Source organism: Triturus cristatus, chromosome 5_1 (assembly GCF_964204655.1).
Source record: "Triturus cristatus chromosome 5_1, aTriCri1.1, whole genome shotgun sequence".
NCBI lineage: Eukaryota > Metazoa > Chordata > Amphibia > Caudata > Salamandridae > Triturus > Triturus cristatus.
Window position 1 is genome coordinate 973288841 of NC_140587.1, and position 17306 is coordinate 973306146.

Consider the following 17306-nt stretch of genomic DNA (forward strand, 5'->3'; position numbering starts at 1 on the left):
GCACTTGTCTAGTCCCCAGAATGCTCAGAGGAATCAAGATGCTGGTTAATTGCCAGCTAGGGGTGGGAGAAATTCACGTAATTTGATTTTGCATACTTGCCCGTAATTACATAAAATGCAAAAGTGGCATTTGGCGACCTATTTTAGAACGAAATGCCTTTGGACGTGAGGATACATTTCACTCTACCAAACAGTGCACAAAACATGACCCACCACAAACAACCGCAGCTTCTGTTCCGTTGTTCGCGTAGTTCCTGTGTGTTGGCAGTACATTTTTCCCGCAAACAGCGCATACATTTTGCTGTGTGGCATAATGGTATAATTTCGGGAATTTTGTGAAACAAGAGTAACTCAAAATTCTTCTAATGGAGATTTCGTCTGGCTGGCTGGGTCACTGTGCCACAGGCCAGCTGCAGCTTCTGGTCGATGGCAGGGCATTAGTACAGTGCCCTACAGTAGAAGAGATATCATGGAAAGCCAGGACCATCATGGTATCAGAAACTAAGTGCATGGGAAAGTATTCTGACACAAGTGAAATAGGCTGGCACATCTCTGTGCCTGCTTAGATATGTACCATTGGGGCAGTATGCATTAAGGCCTTAGATCATGTGCCCCTGCTTCAGAAAAAGTGCATAAGTTAGTCTCATCCGTGGGTTTGGGAAGACAGCCCCGCTTCCAGAAGAGTTTACCCTTCAGTAAACTGAGACTGAAATGTTCAAGGGTAGCTTCACTCCTCCTTGGCAGAGTTTGCATTTTGAGTGATCTCGGGAGCAGTAGTGCGGCTAACCTCAAGCAAGAAAACATAGCACTTAGGATAAGTGTTAGGGGTTTTAGAATCACTTGTTCTATATTAGAATGAGCGAGATGGGTTTTTCATTGTTACTTGCCCCCAAATGGTGCAGAAGAAAGTGGGGCGAAGGATTTCTTGTTCCTAATGTAGCAAAGTCCCAGTTGTAGGCTGTGCCCTGTATACATGTTACCTTTCTAATTTAGCCACATGGATAGATCCAAAAAAGAACAGGTTGCTCAATACCTCACATGCAAATAGGATCTTTACTTGGACTGCCTCTTTCTGCTCACAGGTAATGTAACACTGTGCCCATCGCTCTTGACAAATTCCTTGCCTCAGCATACACTTGCTTGGCCAGGGATGCACAGGACACTGGAAAAACTACAGCGCCTTCTTCCGCCCTGGAATGGCCAGCAAACTATACAGGAGTCCATGAGCTGAAATGGGGTGGTGGGACCAGCAAATACCCATTTGGACAATTCAGTTTCACATCCACCACATGAGCTCAAAAGGGTTTTGTGGCCTGATCTTGGTGCACCGTGGAAGTCAGCTGGGATGCAATATATGAGTTGACAAGTTGTATATTTTGACCACATGTCAATTATCCTCGTTTTGATAAAGGGACAGGGCTGATGCAGGTGGTTGCTTGACGTTGGCCCTTGCAGCAGGTCAGGAAGAGCTGTTTCTGGCAGTTTGCAAGAAACTGATTTAATTAGTAAAGTTTTATTTACAAGTGATAGGAACTAAGTCACAGTAAGAAAAAAGAGACCCGCCACATATTTTAGAAAGTGACAAACTGTGTAAAGTAGCATATTGAGGAAGTAACTTCCATAGATAATTCATTAAGTAAAATATAGATGGTTCAGCAGATGAACAAAAGAAAGCGGAGAAGACCAAGAGTCAAAATAGTGCACCTAGTGGAGAAATTTGATTATAAGTAGATTTCACGTTTTTGTTGAATTTTACGCTGACCAGTGTGTTTTTTGTCATAGTTGCTGCAGGGAATTGACACTGTTGGAGTAGGTGCCCGTTCACCATGAGGGTGGAGGCTTCTAAAAAGGAGTTTGCCTAGCGGTGGTGGACAAAATGAGAATGTGATTCTAAAAACTCTGACCTGGGTTCCGCCATCACTTGGTCTGATGATTGGAGGAACCGATGAAATAACGCTTTCTCAGAGCCTTCTTTTGGGTAAAACATCCTTTTATCAGATCGCACAAGTACTTTAAAAGGTTAACTGGGAGGCAGACGTAAGAGGGATGCCACATTAAGAAGGGTTGGGTCCTGATGAGAATGCATACAAAGAAATGGTTTGGGCCTTGGTATTAAGGACTTTGATCTGAGTGCTGACGTCACTGGGTCATGTGATGCGGTGAAAAATGCCGCACGTTTCTTTTAGGCCCTTTGGGCCTGACCTTTCTTCTCAGGTCGCTCATGTACTTTAAATGTTACCTGAGTACTTACACCAGGGCTACATATTTAAGGGTGAGACATGAGCCTTGTGGCTCACATTGACCACAGGCGAGTTTGGCCCTGTGGGTCCATTATTAGGGTTCTTGAGAGCCTGTTGAAGCTCTGATCAGTACTGGTCGCCTGAAGTTCATCCTACATGGTTGTCTCAGTGGGGAGAAGTTCTTTCACACTGATGGTGTTAGACATGTCACAGGGGCAATGAGCTGTTTATCCTCCCCCATTTTTGTTTTTGCAGCTCAATACCTGGCATTAGTTTGTGGGAGGCCTAATCGTAGCTGAATCATGGCCAGCCTGTGGCGGGGTGGGCCCGTGGTTGGCAGCGATACTACAGGTTAACTTGGCATCTCACAGCAATTTGAACGTGGGGATGTCTGAGATTTAATTCTGGACAGGGGCCGGGGGATGGACGCATATGCAGCTGTTTCTGACTCTCTAAGGAGCTGGTCGCACCATCTTTTGGCCCCTGGGGGTGAGAGTGGTGCGGTCCGCATCAGGGGACCAAGCTATGGGCCGGCTGCCAAGGCTTATCTCTCTGAAGGGTGCAAGGGGTCCTCCAGGAGATACCTCAGGCATGCCTATTTAGATTTGTACCTGAGTGGGCCTTGCTCCTCCCTCGAGGGAGCTGGTTAGTCAAGATTTGGGGGGGCATTAACAATCAAGTGCAGGCCCTGGAATGGATTAGAGGTGCAAGGAGCATCTGAAGAGGAGCCAGACAATGAGATTACAAAAGTATTAGGCATTGACGCTGGCTAGGAACTGCACATGCCTATCTGTCACTGTAAGGAACTTTCCAAAATGGTGTCATTGCTAAGTACGTTCTGAAGTTATTTATGAGTGCGTTTTATTCCACTGTATAATGTGCACAATAATACAGCATCAGATATTTAACCTCAAAGTTGTGGTGTCAATTCCTTCTGTTGATTTTCCTTGCTCAGGGTCCCCTCTTGTGCATAATGGTTCACCCCACCTGGGGACACTTCTGGTAGGAGCGGGCCACGTGGCAACGTAGGGGCAGAATGGCAATGGCGGGTGGGCATGAGGGGGAGGGGCTTCTCCTTTTGTTCAAGAGGGTAGAGCCCAGCGAAAAGGTGGCTTTCTGGGGAAGGGCTGAGGTGGCCACCTGTGTAATGTGCGGCAAGAGTCAGGCAACCTCGCTTCATTCTGACCCACGGCCTCCTTCCTGTCTGCCCTCGCCTCGGGTGCTCTTCAGCCGGGAGTAACAGGGAACTGTGTGATATTCGGAAAGAGGAGAGCGCAGCATATATCTATCTTGCACTTTCCCCAATATCATGTCTTCTTTTCCAAGCAGTTTCTACTGGATTGAACGAGACCTCCAGAAAATGAGAAATCTACCTTTCGCGTGCCCTGGACTGGATCAGAAGAGAAATGGGCAGAGACAGCTGCCACCAAAGCTCGCCCCAGCCTCTCAGTCCATATCATTCCTCGTGACCCCCACCCCCAGCAGAGCTTGTTTCGTCGGGATTAGCTGCTGGTGCGCGCGCTAGGGCTAACTGCCCCGAGGCATTTAGCACCTCGTCTGTGGGAAGTGAGAAGCGGCTGCTACAAGAGGGGCTGGGCCGATGGTGGAGGGTCCTCCCTATCACTTCAGGCATTCTCACTGTTAGGAGAGAAAGTAGTGCATGCGTCCTCTGACCTCAGCTATCTTTATATCTGTCTGTGTCTCTATATATATATATTTATCAATATGCATCCACTCACCCACCTATTTCTCAATCTATCTTGATTTTTTCTAAGTATCGAATGTGCATTAATACCTAAATAAGATGCAAAAAAATAAAAGAAAATACACATAATTGTGTTTATAAAAAATCACCCCCACCCCCCCCCCCCCCCCCCACCGCCCCCATGTGGTTTGTGCGGTTGGAGACAGACCATGTTAACACGCTCATATGCAAATGCGGCCATTCAAACACGCTCTCTCAGGCGGGGGTCGCCGTGTTCCTTGACGCATGCGTTAGTGCTACTGATGGCGGCGTTAATGAAGAGATGATCGTTAATTACAGGCGTGGGGATGCCATGTAGGCTGAGGAACCTGCAGCTCTTCGGATCTCCATCCGAACCCAGCAGAGAAGCGTGCCCTTCGCGGGCGCCTTCAAGCTCCTCGAGGGGCCCGTGTAGGCTGCGAGGCGCTGGGGCCTCTACTTGGCTAGGGTTGAGTCCCTGCCGCTGCTCGACGAGAGGGGCCAAGGAGGGAAGCAGATTTTAGTCCCTATTAAAAAGGACACTGGAAGGCTTGCAGAACAGCAAAACCTCCATGTTGGACAGCTGTAAAATCGTGTAGACAAGTCGTCATAGAACTTCTGGGAGAGGAGGGGTGGGGGAGGGGTCGAGGCGTCCGTATTAAATACACAAGGCAGCGAAGGCGACCACTCAGAGGCGGGGAGTGGTGCGTGGAGGGGGGACAGGGCTACACTCACACAGGGCCAGGCGTGAGGTAAACAGACAGAAAGTAGGGAAGAGTTGGACGCCTACAGAGGACAAGGTCGTGTTAGGTGGGATTTGAGGTATTATCCGTGTTTAGAATGAGCACTTACCACTCTTTTCCACAGACAGTCCACAGCTGTCTCTCTCTCACTCTCTTCATCACACACTTCCATTCTGACATATAGACACTATCCCAAGCAGACGCCCTCTCTGTTTAACACACACATGCTCTCCCAAGCAACTATTTCTCTCTCAAAGACACTGTCGGTTTCACACACTTTACCTTTTACAAACTATTTCCCACAGCAAGTCCCTCCCTCACACACGCAGTTATAACTTTCTTTTTCTGTTACACAGACAGACACATCGCTTCTTCCACTCTCCATAGCAAGAATAAACTGCCGGTCACTCTCACATTCTTGCTGTCTCTTTTTCTGTCTCTCTTACAATCTGTCTCTCACGCACACGGCCAGCCTCTGTTCCTTCAGACACACACGCTCCGGCAGTGTCAGTTTCACACACAAACGCACACGCCCAGGCTCGCTTTACAGAGGCCACGGCAGCCAATACACTGGGCCGCCGTCTGCTGAAGGGGCGGAGCCTGCGCGCCCAGGGGTGGGTGCCAATCAAGGCATCAACTTCAAATTGTATCTGAAAGATCAGCCCGGGACCTGGGGGCAGCACATCAGTTGGAGCTCAATAGTTGATCAGATCACATCTGAGGGATTTAGGAGCTCAGCGGAGTCGGCAGTCGCAGCGCACAGTATCCTATCCCGGCGCACCTTGTGCTCTGCGCACCCCTCCCACAGATCACGCTCTCGGACTAGAGGATTTAGGAGGAGAGGGGTGCAGCCTGTCTGCCGCCGAGCCGGGGACTCAGGGCAGCATGTCCTTCCCGCAGCTGGGCTACCCGCAGTACCTGAGCGCCGGCCCAGGAGCAGTCTACGCGACAGGGGAGCGCCAGGGAATCCTGGCTGCAGCCGCCGCCGCAGCCTCGGGAGCCCGGGCAGGTGGAGCCAGCGAGCTGGGAGCCAGCAGCCCCGCCGCCCTCACCGCCTCGGTGCTGGGCATGTACGCCGCACACGGGCCCTACGGGGCCGCCCCCAACTACAGCGCCTTCCTGCCTTACACCACCGAGCTGGCGCTCTTCTCGCAGATGGTAAGTGTGGGTGCGGTGGCACAGGAGCGGCGGAGAGTGCCGGGGAGGCCGAGGGAAGGGAGGGCAAGTCCCGACTACAAAGGGAACGGGGTGAGAAGGAACAAAAAGAGCCGGGGAGAAAAAACACACCCGGGAGTGCCGTCGCCTCAATTTCATGCTCGGCTCTGACTTATGTAAACGGGGGTCCCTCTTTTAGAGCCAGGGGCCGACAACACAAGCTAAGATGCGGCAGAGCTCCCAGGCTATATTGTTTAATCAACACAACGTGGAAGGGGTATGATTCTAAACGTGCACTATATGATTTTGTTCAGATAGAAATCAGCACTGCTTTATTTATTGGCGCGCGCCTGTTTCTGTGTCTACATTAAAGCATCGCATGTGCACCGTATGCATTAGTGCATTAGTTGTGTTAATGAGATTGCACGAACCCAAGGTAACACTGTAGGATCTGACGCCATTCACGAGGGTGTGTGTACATTTGGTGTGGCGGTGGTGGTGACGCCTTTAGAACAGCTTTGGGGAGCAGGCGCCCCCGTGCCTCGACGGAGCCTGTCAGGCCTGACAGGATCTCGCAGAGTCCCCCCCCCCCCCCCCCGTGACGGAGCAGGCGGGTTTGTGTTGGTGTGTGTCCTGGCAACTTGTTGGTCGGCTTCCTGGTCACCGGTGAAGCACCTCCGCCACTGGCCCTTTCAGAGGCGAAGCCAGGCCCCTGTCCGCTGAAAACCGCCTTAAACTTTACTTACTTCTCAGCACACTGGACGCTGTCTGGGAATGTACTTTGGTGGGTTGTTGCAGGGCAGGCTTTTCTAACTCAGATTATTTATATTTTGTCGAAAAGGGGGAAGGTGTTTTTAGTGTCCGTACAAAGCTAAATTTAGTGTGATGTTTTGTGCACGTTTTCTTTTGTTACAAGGAAATATGGAATTAATTATTGATGACACGCTGAATTGTTTCTGGTCTGGTGATTTATTTCTCGAAATTCATGTCTGGTAGACACGTAGGACTGGTCACATATTTAAGGACAGCATGTGCAATCGCTTTAGAAAATGTGCCTGTTCTGTATTGTTTTTTGCATTATGTATTTTTTTTTCTTGTTGTCTGTTTTGAGTTATTTTTATATCTTAGGAATGCTATCTAACTACCCTTTCAATCACTCATATTTAACTGTTTCAACGAGACAAAACGCAGCTGTATCGCAACCTACTCGCCTCAGGGGGGAAAAAAATCTCGCACTTCAATAAAACAAATCTATTGCAGCTTCCAAAGCACTTTGTTTATTAGACGGATCACATAACTCAAAGATCCTCTCAATATCTCGTGCCTAGAAGAGTTGCAAAAGTGTGGGAAAGATTTGTGCACTGCTGCGCCCCACAAATGCATTAAACAAATGTAGACCCGCCTATACACTACCACAAATATTTAGTAATGTACGGAAAAGACTGCATTAGGAAAAACATTACCAGGCAAATTAATATATCGGTTTTATATCGGTATTTTACGACATGTCTAAATTGCAGCCAATATTCTCTCCAATGTCGCAGGTGTCAGAGCTGCGCAAACTGGCCTCGTTTTCAAACACGATTTAGTCCAATAAGCTTGTTTCAGCAGACAGTTGACGTGACGGCGGTAGGGGCCTCGCGCACATCTGTCACACAGAGGGTGAAACCAAATCAGATTATGTTTCTGGGGTGAGTACAGGCCTGCCCCTCTCTCGCCTGCGTCTGGGGCCTGTTCGCATAAATGCTAATTCCAGATTTCGTTTTTCGGGGGTTGGTGATTGTTATTCGGGTGGGAGGATGTCCAGGGGGAGGGGACAGGGTCCCAGGACAATTCCACTGAATGCGAAGGCGGACGAACCACTTTAAGGGTAATGATGGGGCCTAATGAGGTTGTTAGAAAGATAAAATGTAATTTACCAAAAACAGCTGATGGGCTAACGCGACTGGCGGTGTTTTTACCACCGATGATAAAAGGAATATTGATTAGAAATTAATCACCCCCACTGCCACACACACACACATTTTCAGTGACATAAATCACACGAGCGTCTACTGATACTCCTGGTTAAATAAACACATTTAATGAGAGTGGAAGTCCAACTTCACAGACCAGGACATGTTTCTGTTGTAGGACCCCCTTAAGTCTTAATTTGAAACTTTTCGAAAAATATGCTGAATTTCTATAAGAAAACGTGGCCTTTACTACATTTAGGTAATGCGGCTTTTAGTTCCTCGAAGCATCAACAGCAGGAGAAGATTAGTGTTTAGTGTGTCAGATGAGCCCCTAAAATATTTACAGGTATATAGGCAGAACCCCAAATTGTATAACGAAACCAGCCATTGAGCGGTGCGCACTTTTAAGTCATTGAGCTAGGGCTCAAGACGTAAATGTATTCAATTCGTTTTTTCTTTGGGGGTTTTCTAAAGTGCCTGGGGGCTTTCTGTTACTTCGGAGCGCTGAGGTTACATATATGTCTTCCCAATAAATATACACGGCATGTACCCGGTGGTTTTTGTCCGCTTTCTAGCTCGGGTGTTTTTGTCTTCATAATTTTAACTCGTCCCAGCTGAATGGCGGGATCTGTCACCGGCCCAGCGTGGCGCGGCGTGTTTCTGAGCGCACGCCCCACCGCTGCCCCCCTTGGGGTCATGGTGATTTCTGAGAGCCATTGAATCCCAGAGTCCCTTGTTGTGTGTATCCAGGCTGTAGGCAGGCAGCTCTGAAATATGCCCAAAGTTAGAAAATCCCCAGCGCGGCGCGCCGCTACTTTCCCTTTCACTCCAGGGGAAGGGAGGCCGCTGGGAATAGTGGGCACGTCTGTTTTTGTACAAATTGTGGAATCTGCTAAGAGGGGGACAAGCTGTGCCTGAAAAGCAGTTTTCAACTGGCGGCTTTGCAGAAGTGTACGCCTGCTCTGACGATTGCAATTGTGTGTGAGCGTGTCGGTAATAGCTCGTGCAAAACTCAGAGGAAACTGATATGACGTCGTTTACAATTGGTCCAGCAGTATAGCGCTTAAAACTATATTTAGTACTGAGCTAGGTGTTAGGTTTCCGGCATCTTTATAGCGCCTATTATTAAAAAAAAGTACCGCACTATGGCCCTTAAAAGTTGTTAAACTCATCTACTGTGCGCACGTTTCGTGGGTGTTTACCAGAACTCTCTTTCCTTGTCTTCCAGGGCTCCCAGTACGAGTTGAAGGACAGCCCCGGCGTCCACCCGGCCACCTTCGCGGCGCACACGGCGCCCGGTTACTACCCGTACGGCCAGTTCCAGTACGGGGACCCGGGCCGGCCCAAGAACGCCACCCGCGAGAGCACGAGCACGCTGAAGGCCTGGCTGAACGAGCACCGCAAGAACCCCTACCCCACCAAGGGCGAGAAGATCATGCTGGCCATCATCACCAAGATGACCCTCACCCAGGTCTCCACCTGGTTCGCCAACGCCCGGCGGCGGCTCAAGAAGGAGAACAAGGTCACATGGGGCGCCCGGAGCAAGGAGGACGACCACCTCTTCGGCAGCGACAACGAGGGCGACCCGGACAAGGCCGACGACGACGAGGAGATCGACCTGGAGAGCATCGACATCGACAAGATAGACGACAACGACGGGGAGCAGAGCAACGAGGAAGAGGAGGAGAAGGCCGAGCGCCATCCGTGCCTGGACAAGGCGGGCGAGCTGGCCTTCCCGGGGGCCGAGGCCCTCCTGCCCAAAGACTCGCTGTCCCCGGTCAAGGACTCTCGCGAGAGCAGCAACACGAGAATTGTCAGCCCGGGGGGCCAGAACATTGTGCAGGCCCCCCCTCACAGCAAGCCCAAGATCTGGTCCTTGGCGGAAACGGCCACCAGCCCCGACCCGTCGCTCAAGTCTTCGCCTCCCCCGCCCCAGGCCGGCCACACGCCCCCCCAGATCCAGCACCCCGCTTTCCTCTCCAGCCACGGACTCTACACCTGCCAGATTGGCAAGTTCCACAACTGGACAAACGGAGCCTTCCTTGCCCAGAGCTCTCTGTTGAACGTGAGGTCTCTGTTGGGAGTAAACCACCACCACGCAGGCCACCACCACCCGCACCACCTCCAGGCCCAGCAGAACCAGCCGTCGGTGTTAACAACAGCCCTGGGATCTCTGAGCGGGGAGAAAATATCTGAACGGAGCAGTCCTAAGCACCCAGGTAAGGTGACGCCCTACGCAGCACCACCAATCCAGTCAAGAACCCTGCTTGTGGTGTGTGTGTGTGGGGGGGGAAGGGGGTCTCCAAAGGGTCAGTTTCATCCATTTGCATCACCAAATGCTCCTTACCCCCTCAGTCACCTGTGATTTACCACTTTACATCAAAATGTTGCTCTTTATCCCTTCCCATTAGTGCCTGTCATTTACCCCTTAAGATCAGTGCCTGTCATTTACCCTTTCAGGTGGTGGCCTGTGCTCTGACCTTCGGAACATAGCCTGGAATTTACACCCCCAAATCAGTGTCCCCAGTTACCCCCTCAGATCAGCGTCCCCAGCTACCCTTCAGATCAGTTTCTGTCCTTTGCCCCATCACTCCTTTAACCCTCCAGATCATGGCTTGCGCTTTTCCCCTTCTGAGCAAGTCCTGCACTTTTTCCCTTCTGATCAGATCTTTAACTTTACACCTTCTGATCAGATCTTTAACTTTACACCTTCTGATCCTGGCCTGCGCCTTACATTCCCCCATCATGGCCTGCACTTTATCCACTCAGGGCAAAGTCTGCGGTTTACCTCTCCGGAACATGTTCTGTTTTGTATCTTCAGAGCACTGTCTGCACTTTATGTATTCAGATCATAGCCTGCACTTTCTCCCTTCTGATCCTGGCCTGCACCTTACATTCCCTGATCATGGCCTGCACTTAGGTCTAAGTCTGCAGTCTATCTCTTGAGATCATGTTCTACTCTGTATCCTCAGAGCATTGTCTGCACTTTATGTATTCCGATCATAGCCTGCACTTTGTCCCTTCAGATCAGGCCTGCGCCTATATTTCAATGATCCTGCCAGATGTCTGGTATTCAGAATAGACCCAGAAGCTGTAACATAGAAAGCAGTAGGGACTATGTTCTTGGGTGCTACAGGCATGGTGGTGTTTGACTGGTATCCTCACTGGAGAGTAAAGCTCGACAGTTTCACATTTCTTTTGCCTTCGGTCACTTGCCTGCAGTTTTTGACATTTACTAAACCGGCATGGGAAAATGTGATTTTATGACGCATGGAGGCATCAGCTAGTTATAACTAAACCTTTCTAGTGAGGAAGCTGAGTGTCTGCACCCTTTACTACTGCCGCACATCTGTAGACCGTTGTCCAAAAGCACATGTGGCCCTAATAAAAGCCATTTGCAACTGGTGGGCTGAAATTCGCTAAAGTAGCTCAGTTGGTCACACAGGCAGGCAGGCGTGTGGGCAGTTGCGCGCGCCACTGTTCTCTGTTTACATGGCTTTGGGTCAAACGCCTTGCATTTGTGGTGTGTGTTTGCGGTAGGTGTGTGCGTGAGAGACAGCCTGTGGGTGTGGGAGAAAGCGCATGTGTGAGTCTGAGTGTGTAAGTGTGTAAATGTATGAACATGCATCTGTCTGCTGTTTGTGCACTCTCCTAACCTGGCCTCCTTTGCTTTCCTCTCTCAACAGAAAGAGACGTCTCGCCGAGGAACGACTCTCAGTCTCCGCCTCAACAACTGCAGTCGCCTTTTCAGTCTGTGCGAGAGAAGTAAGTGCACCTGCGCCAGTTATTGGCAGTTGTTTTACTCCTATAGTGTCATAGGTAGAGATGCGCCTCACGTCATTACCTGGCTCGCGTTGGGGCAGACCCAAAACAGCCATTTTATACAAAACACATATGGAAGTGTACCCAGTGCGCAGCAAAATGTGCAATTTAATTCTGATTTGGGTCAACCAAGCACTTTTTTTAGTGACTTTCTCTGGGATAAAATCCAGTCGACCCTTTACATCTGGCTTGTCCTCGAGCCGTTTGGTGATTTCTTTTCTTCTTTTTTGTGAGAAAAAAATTGAACCTCTGTGAAGCTAAACCCAGTTTATTCCAGTTACACCTCGCAGTTGGTGTTTAGAGTTTATTGACGTCTCTGGTTAAATATGACATTTCCTGTCAGAACCTCCACCACCCCATGCGTTTTTTCAGGGTGACACATTCAGCCCAACATAGAAAAGTTCTCAACTGCCCTAATGGAATTAACATCAAACATTATTGATTACCAGTTTTGCAGTATAATCTGCCACCAACTTATTTCTATTCTTCAATCAATTCTATCATCGCCCGTTATAACTCCCCATAAAAGGGAAATTATGTTTTGCACCTATGTTTATGTATTTCGAAATGAATGCATTGTTCCTTTTCTGTTGCAAATGAGACTGACGCACTTATTTTTTTCTCCCCAGCTCTCTGGCTCAGCAAGAAGGGCCCTCGCGCATTTTAACAGCACTTCCTTCCGCCTGATTTATCAAACTCACAGACTCTGTCAGAGACTTGGACACAAAAAGGGGACGAACAATGGGGAGGCATATCAAGGACTTTTTTGAGTCTTTGCTTTTTTTTGCAATAAGTTGGCCAAGAAGTCCTCGAAGTGACGTTATCAGAGCGCAGTGGACGGGGGGCGATGGACCGGCCTCAATCCTCCCGCCGCCATCTTGGATTGTTTGTTTGGTAAAAATGTTCCCTCGTGTTTGTGTTTTTTCTGTATATAGAGTGATTTCGATCTGTAAATAGCGCGTCCAGAAAACATGTCTAAATCATATATTTTTGTCTAATAAACGAAGTTAAATTAAGACAAAGGGCTATCTTTTTAACAGAAGTCTCGGAGCCAAATTAAGGTTTCCAAATTGTTTTCCCTTGAGCTATCCTACACTGGAGTGCATATTTACAAGCCTAAACCCGTCAAATGATTCTGTAAAAACAGGGACTTTCCCATGGAAATCGACTGGGTATACTCATAGTAGTCACACGAAAATATAGAATGAACATTTTTATAGACATAAATTCTGAATTGAGTAGGCGGTATTTTACCATAACCGTGCAACAAAAATATAATTTCGTTTATATTTATTTTCCACGTTATTTTAAATGTAAAAAATATTTTAAATACAGATGAATATAATCTATGGCCTAAAACAATATTTCTAATAGGTATACGTTTGTGAAGGGTTACAAATGTGAACCCTTTATTTGCCTTCGCCTAAATGCCAAACAGAAAAGTAAAAGGGCGTTCGACACATATGGTGGCAATTGTTCGAGGCCGCCACCCCTCTGCACATTAATCTGCCTGAGACAATGCGGTAAAATGCTGCCGTATTTTCGGGGTGTCCTCCCTTTTCCTCGTCACTGAATGAGGACCGTCGGGGGCATTGAGGTGCTAATTGGAGGCCAGACGGCTCCGGGCGCGGGGAGCAGAGAGCGGCAGCTGGGGGGGTCATTAAGAAATAATGCGGGGACGCCCAGGCCGCAAAGACGGGCACTTGTCGGAAACAAGAAGCCGTTTTCGGAATCAAATATTCATACTTGGCCCGTCACAGGTCACCCCATTGATCCGTTGTTAACCCGCTCACACACGTCGAGGTGGCGCTGCCTTCTCGCGACCCGGCAGCAAAAGTAAACATTTGTCTATAAACAATCTCACTTGCCGTTTAGCCATATGTTTGGCATTTTTACAGCCAACGCCGGCATTTCAATGGGCACCGGGGCACGGCTCCGCTTGTAATTCATTTATTATAGTTTTTTGTGAGCTGGCCTTTTTTTCTGAGAGTTTACTTTTCCATGGTGGGTCTTCTAAAGCGTGAACATGTGGTGCGATTTAAGGAAGTAGAATAGACTGGAATGTATAATTGATTTAATGATGTAATATCAAGTAGGTGATCTGTCCTGAAGGGGAAGAAAAATGTTCTTTCGCTCTTTCTTTCACTGTTTTTTATTCCACTCTTTCTTTTCTGTTTTGCTATGTCTCATTTTATTTCCCACAACTTCTTTTCCATTTTTATGTCATCCTTAGTAATATTTCTACCATGTTGTCCGGCTTTGTTCGCATTTTTATCATTTGGTTTTTTATTCCCATTTCTTTTTTCTCTTCCATTATCTTTTCCTCAATCACCCTTTCTTTTGCCCTCGTTTTCACATCTGCCCGACTGCTCCCGGTCACAGGCCTGTTATTTCCTAAACTTCTGCTGCAACTGCTTCAGTATCACTGCGCTTTAATTTGATTTCCTGCTCGTGACGCGCAAACAGAGCAGGCCGCTGTTTATCATACAACAAAACTGTCGCAGCTTTAGATTTAAATACATTTAAATATATCCGACTAAACACGTCTTTACATATATTTCCAACAGCTCTCGCGCGCGTTCCTTTTTAGACTACCTTTATAGCAAGTATTGCAGCGCCCCCTAAAGGTCGGAAACGGAATGGTTACGTTTCTTCTCGGTTTTATAGGCTTGCTACAGCTTTTCCGAAGGAAACTTTCTGCACTTCCAACGAGTGGTAACCCCTCAAAGGTTAACTGGACTCGATTGATTCCTCGGATGAATAAATGCTCATTTTGGCTGTGTGTCACAGTTACAGCTTCTCGTACCTCCTCTGCTGGCAGTTTTTAGAGATTAGAGAGTCCTCGTAAGTGAGATGTGGTTGGACCTTTAATCGATTTCTATTTTCTCCATTGGACAGTTTCCATTTGCTAATTACGAGTGAGGCTCCCGCGTGCCCCCGGGTTAGTTTTGCATCTGCAGTGTTTTCACTTGTGTTTACTCCAGTTGATTGTTCACATTCGGCCTCGAGCCCGCGTTTGTTTTCACGTGTCATATTTTCATTTGCAATATTTGCAAAGCCCTGAGACGGGAGTTTGCTTTAACGCGACGCTGCCTGGCGGCCTGTCCTTGGCATTGGGGGTTTAAGGGCAGGAACGCGTTCACTACGCAGCCCATTATATCTCTCTGTACCCGGGGAGGGAATGCTGCTAATTAAGATTGACCTAATTGAAGAAACAGGGGCGCTACGTTTCCCCCCCTTTGTCCCGTGAGTGGTTAAATGGCTTTACAGTGCTGTGCATTGCAAATGGGCGAGTGTTGTGTGTGTATACACTGGCCCCATTTGCAATTCAATCTAGAGTAGAATGCCATCGAATGCTATCAGGCTGTCCCATCTACAGAATGCTGGGGGGGGGGGGGGAGCCCCTCCCCGGAGCCTCCCCATGTCACTCAGGCCTCCACGTCCCTTCCCCCCCCCCCCCACACACACTCCGGCCACCACCCACAGACGACAGCGCTCTCTCGCACTCTCTCTTGTAAAGGCAGTTGGTGCCAGCAGGATAGGTTGCGCCGTTAATGCCCTCGCAGTGGACAAACCGAGCCTTACTGTGTTTGTTTGCAGTGGCACTGGATGGTTCATAAATACACTTTTTCTCCGTCTTAACACCCATTAGTCCCCTCACACCTTACCATCTCCTCATTGCCCCTCTGTCTCCTCCCATCCAACACAGTGGCCCCTCGCGTGTGCTCACACCCATAGACAATAAAAGCTAGTCACACAGGTCCCTGTGCATACACACACGTGCAGTCACACAAACACTTCATGCATCACGCTCACAAATGAAGTACCCCATACAAACACACCTATTTGAGGTAACACCTCTATGATAAGTACGTTGCACAATAGTCACCGAAGCGCTTAAACATCTCACAGCACTACATTACTGAAATGGCATAGTTAAGTGTCATGCGAAGTAACATTATTGAATTCTGCCTGTAGTTCTGAAATATATAGGTAATTACGACTGACTGGGTGAATGAACACCCGAGTGTTTGCAGCGATATCAATGCTCAGCTTGGCAGAAGAGTAAAGAGGCGGAGCTTGGCCCCTGGTTAATCCATTCACGCATCATGGTTTCAGCTAATCTTAAACAACCTAATTGGATCTTAACACTTCTAAGCGCTATGTAAAGCACACCGACATCTGAATGTTCGGGGTGCAGTAACAAACGTGCATGCCTCTCCTGAGCAGTATTCCCCATCTCTACTGCATTTATTTGAAAATCCTTGGTATAAGAGGAACCGCAAAGCGCTGAATGGAACAATACATAGAGTATATTGGAAAACAAGCACTATTTCCCTATAGTTTGTAGAAAACGCATTCCCTGGTAGGGGCATTGATAGAAGCAACAACAATCGCCTGTACCAACGACTGTGTGTGTAAGGGGGTGTGGACGGGGCTGGCCTGCTGCTGCTTACAATGGAAGGGAGCACTGAAAAGGTGTGAACATTCCGGCCTCCTCGGAACCATTTGCAGGACAAAGTTGTCACCCTCCCCACAAACGTTTATCTATTAGGCCATTACCATTGTTAATGTGTGGGGGCGTGCCCCCTGGGGCATTTCTAATCCTCTCTTGCTGCATTTTGGTTCTTTGTTGGAATGGCCAAGATACCAAAACACAATTAGTCACCCCGTAATTCCAAATCAGCACATTTAAAGGGCTGCAAACCTATCTGCACGAGTGTCAAGATATTTGCACGCCATTATCTTTGTGTGCCCGTGGGTTACACCCAGTGAAGTACTGTAGGGTATTCAATGATAACATGTTTGTAGGAAGGCCCAAGTAAGGTACATATGGAACCATACAAACGGGGAAAAAATCAATTCCGCAAATCCAGAGGTTAAAAGAGGAAGTGGATTAAGACGCGGGTCTCTTAATTCCAAACTAAATGCACCAGCGACTGGGAAAAGGCTTTCCCCACTACTAGGACTGTCATTCCAACACTGACCCCTAGCCACATCGGAGGCCAAATAAAAATAGTGAGACGATTGTTGTCACGAATCTGTTTTGTGTTAAAATTAATGGTTTTTTTTATGCTCCAGAGCCGAACACCCGAACCTCCGTCGCCCCAGTCGTTTTCATGGGCTGGTGCTGAGAAGCGACCCTACAAGTGCCAACCACACACCCTTTATAGAAACAACCTATTTCTGTTTTATACTTATCAGAAAGAGTTTTGCTTTTTTGTAAATAACCTCAAATCTGACCTACAGGGAAACAGAGGAACAATGAGGTAAACTGACCGTCCCAGGATCACTCAATGTGGCTTTATGGTGGGAGTTGGGACTTCATCTCAGTTCCTACGCTACACAAAAAGCAGACAGGGCAGCGAATACTCGCGGATGGATTAAAAGAGGAGGTGTGCCTGCTGGGAAGAAGTGAGGCTCAACTGGAGAGCTGATGGCAAGACACTGAGCTCAGCTAGGTGCCCCGTTTTCCTCCCTCCCCTCCTTTTTCCATATGCACTGATCAATTATTCAGCAGCGCGTTTATCTACTGCGCAATATGGCGACTTCCTCCTCATATCTCGGTTTGAGGGCCTGACACTGATGAATGCAGTGCGCGCCAGGGCCGCGCGCAGGCCTCCCTTTCTCTATGAATCACGCCGTGAAGTTCCCGTCGCCCTTGCTC

At 48.4% G+C, this 17306-nt stretch overlaps 1 protein-coding gene across 1 annotated transcript; it reads left to right on the top strand.

Moving 5' to 3' along the window:
* Window positions 1–5387: 5387 nt before the first annotated feature.
* Window positions 5388–12652, top strand: IRX1 (iroquois homeobox 1). The gene is made up of 4 exons (XM_085606086.1): window positions 5388–5864; window positions 9045–10035; window positions 11503–11581; window positions 12268–12652. The coding sequence occupies exons 1-4, from the start codon at window positions 5592–5594 to the stop codon at window positions 12323–12325; spliced, it is 1401 nt and encodes a 466-aa protein (XP_085462212.1). The 5' UTR covers window positions 5388–5591; the 3' UTR covers window positions 12326–12652.
* Window positions 12653–17306: the final 4654 nt, after the last annotated feature.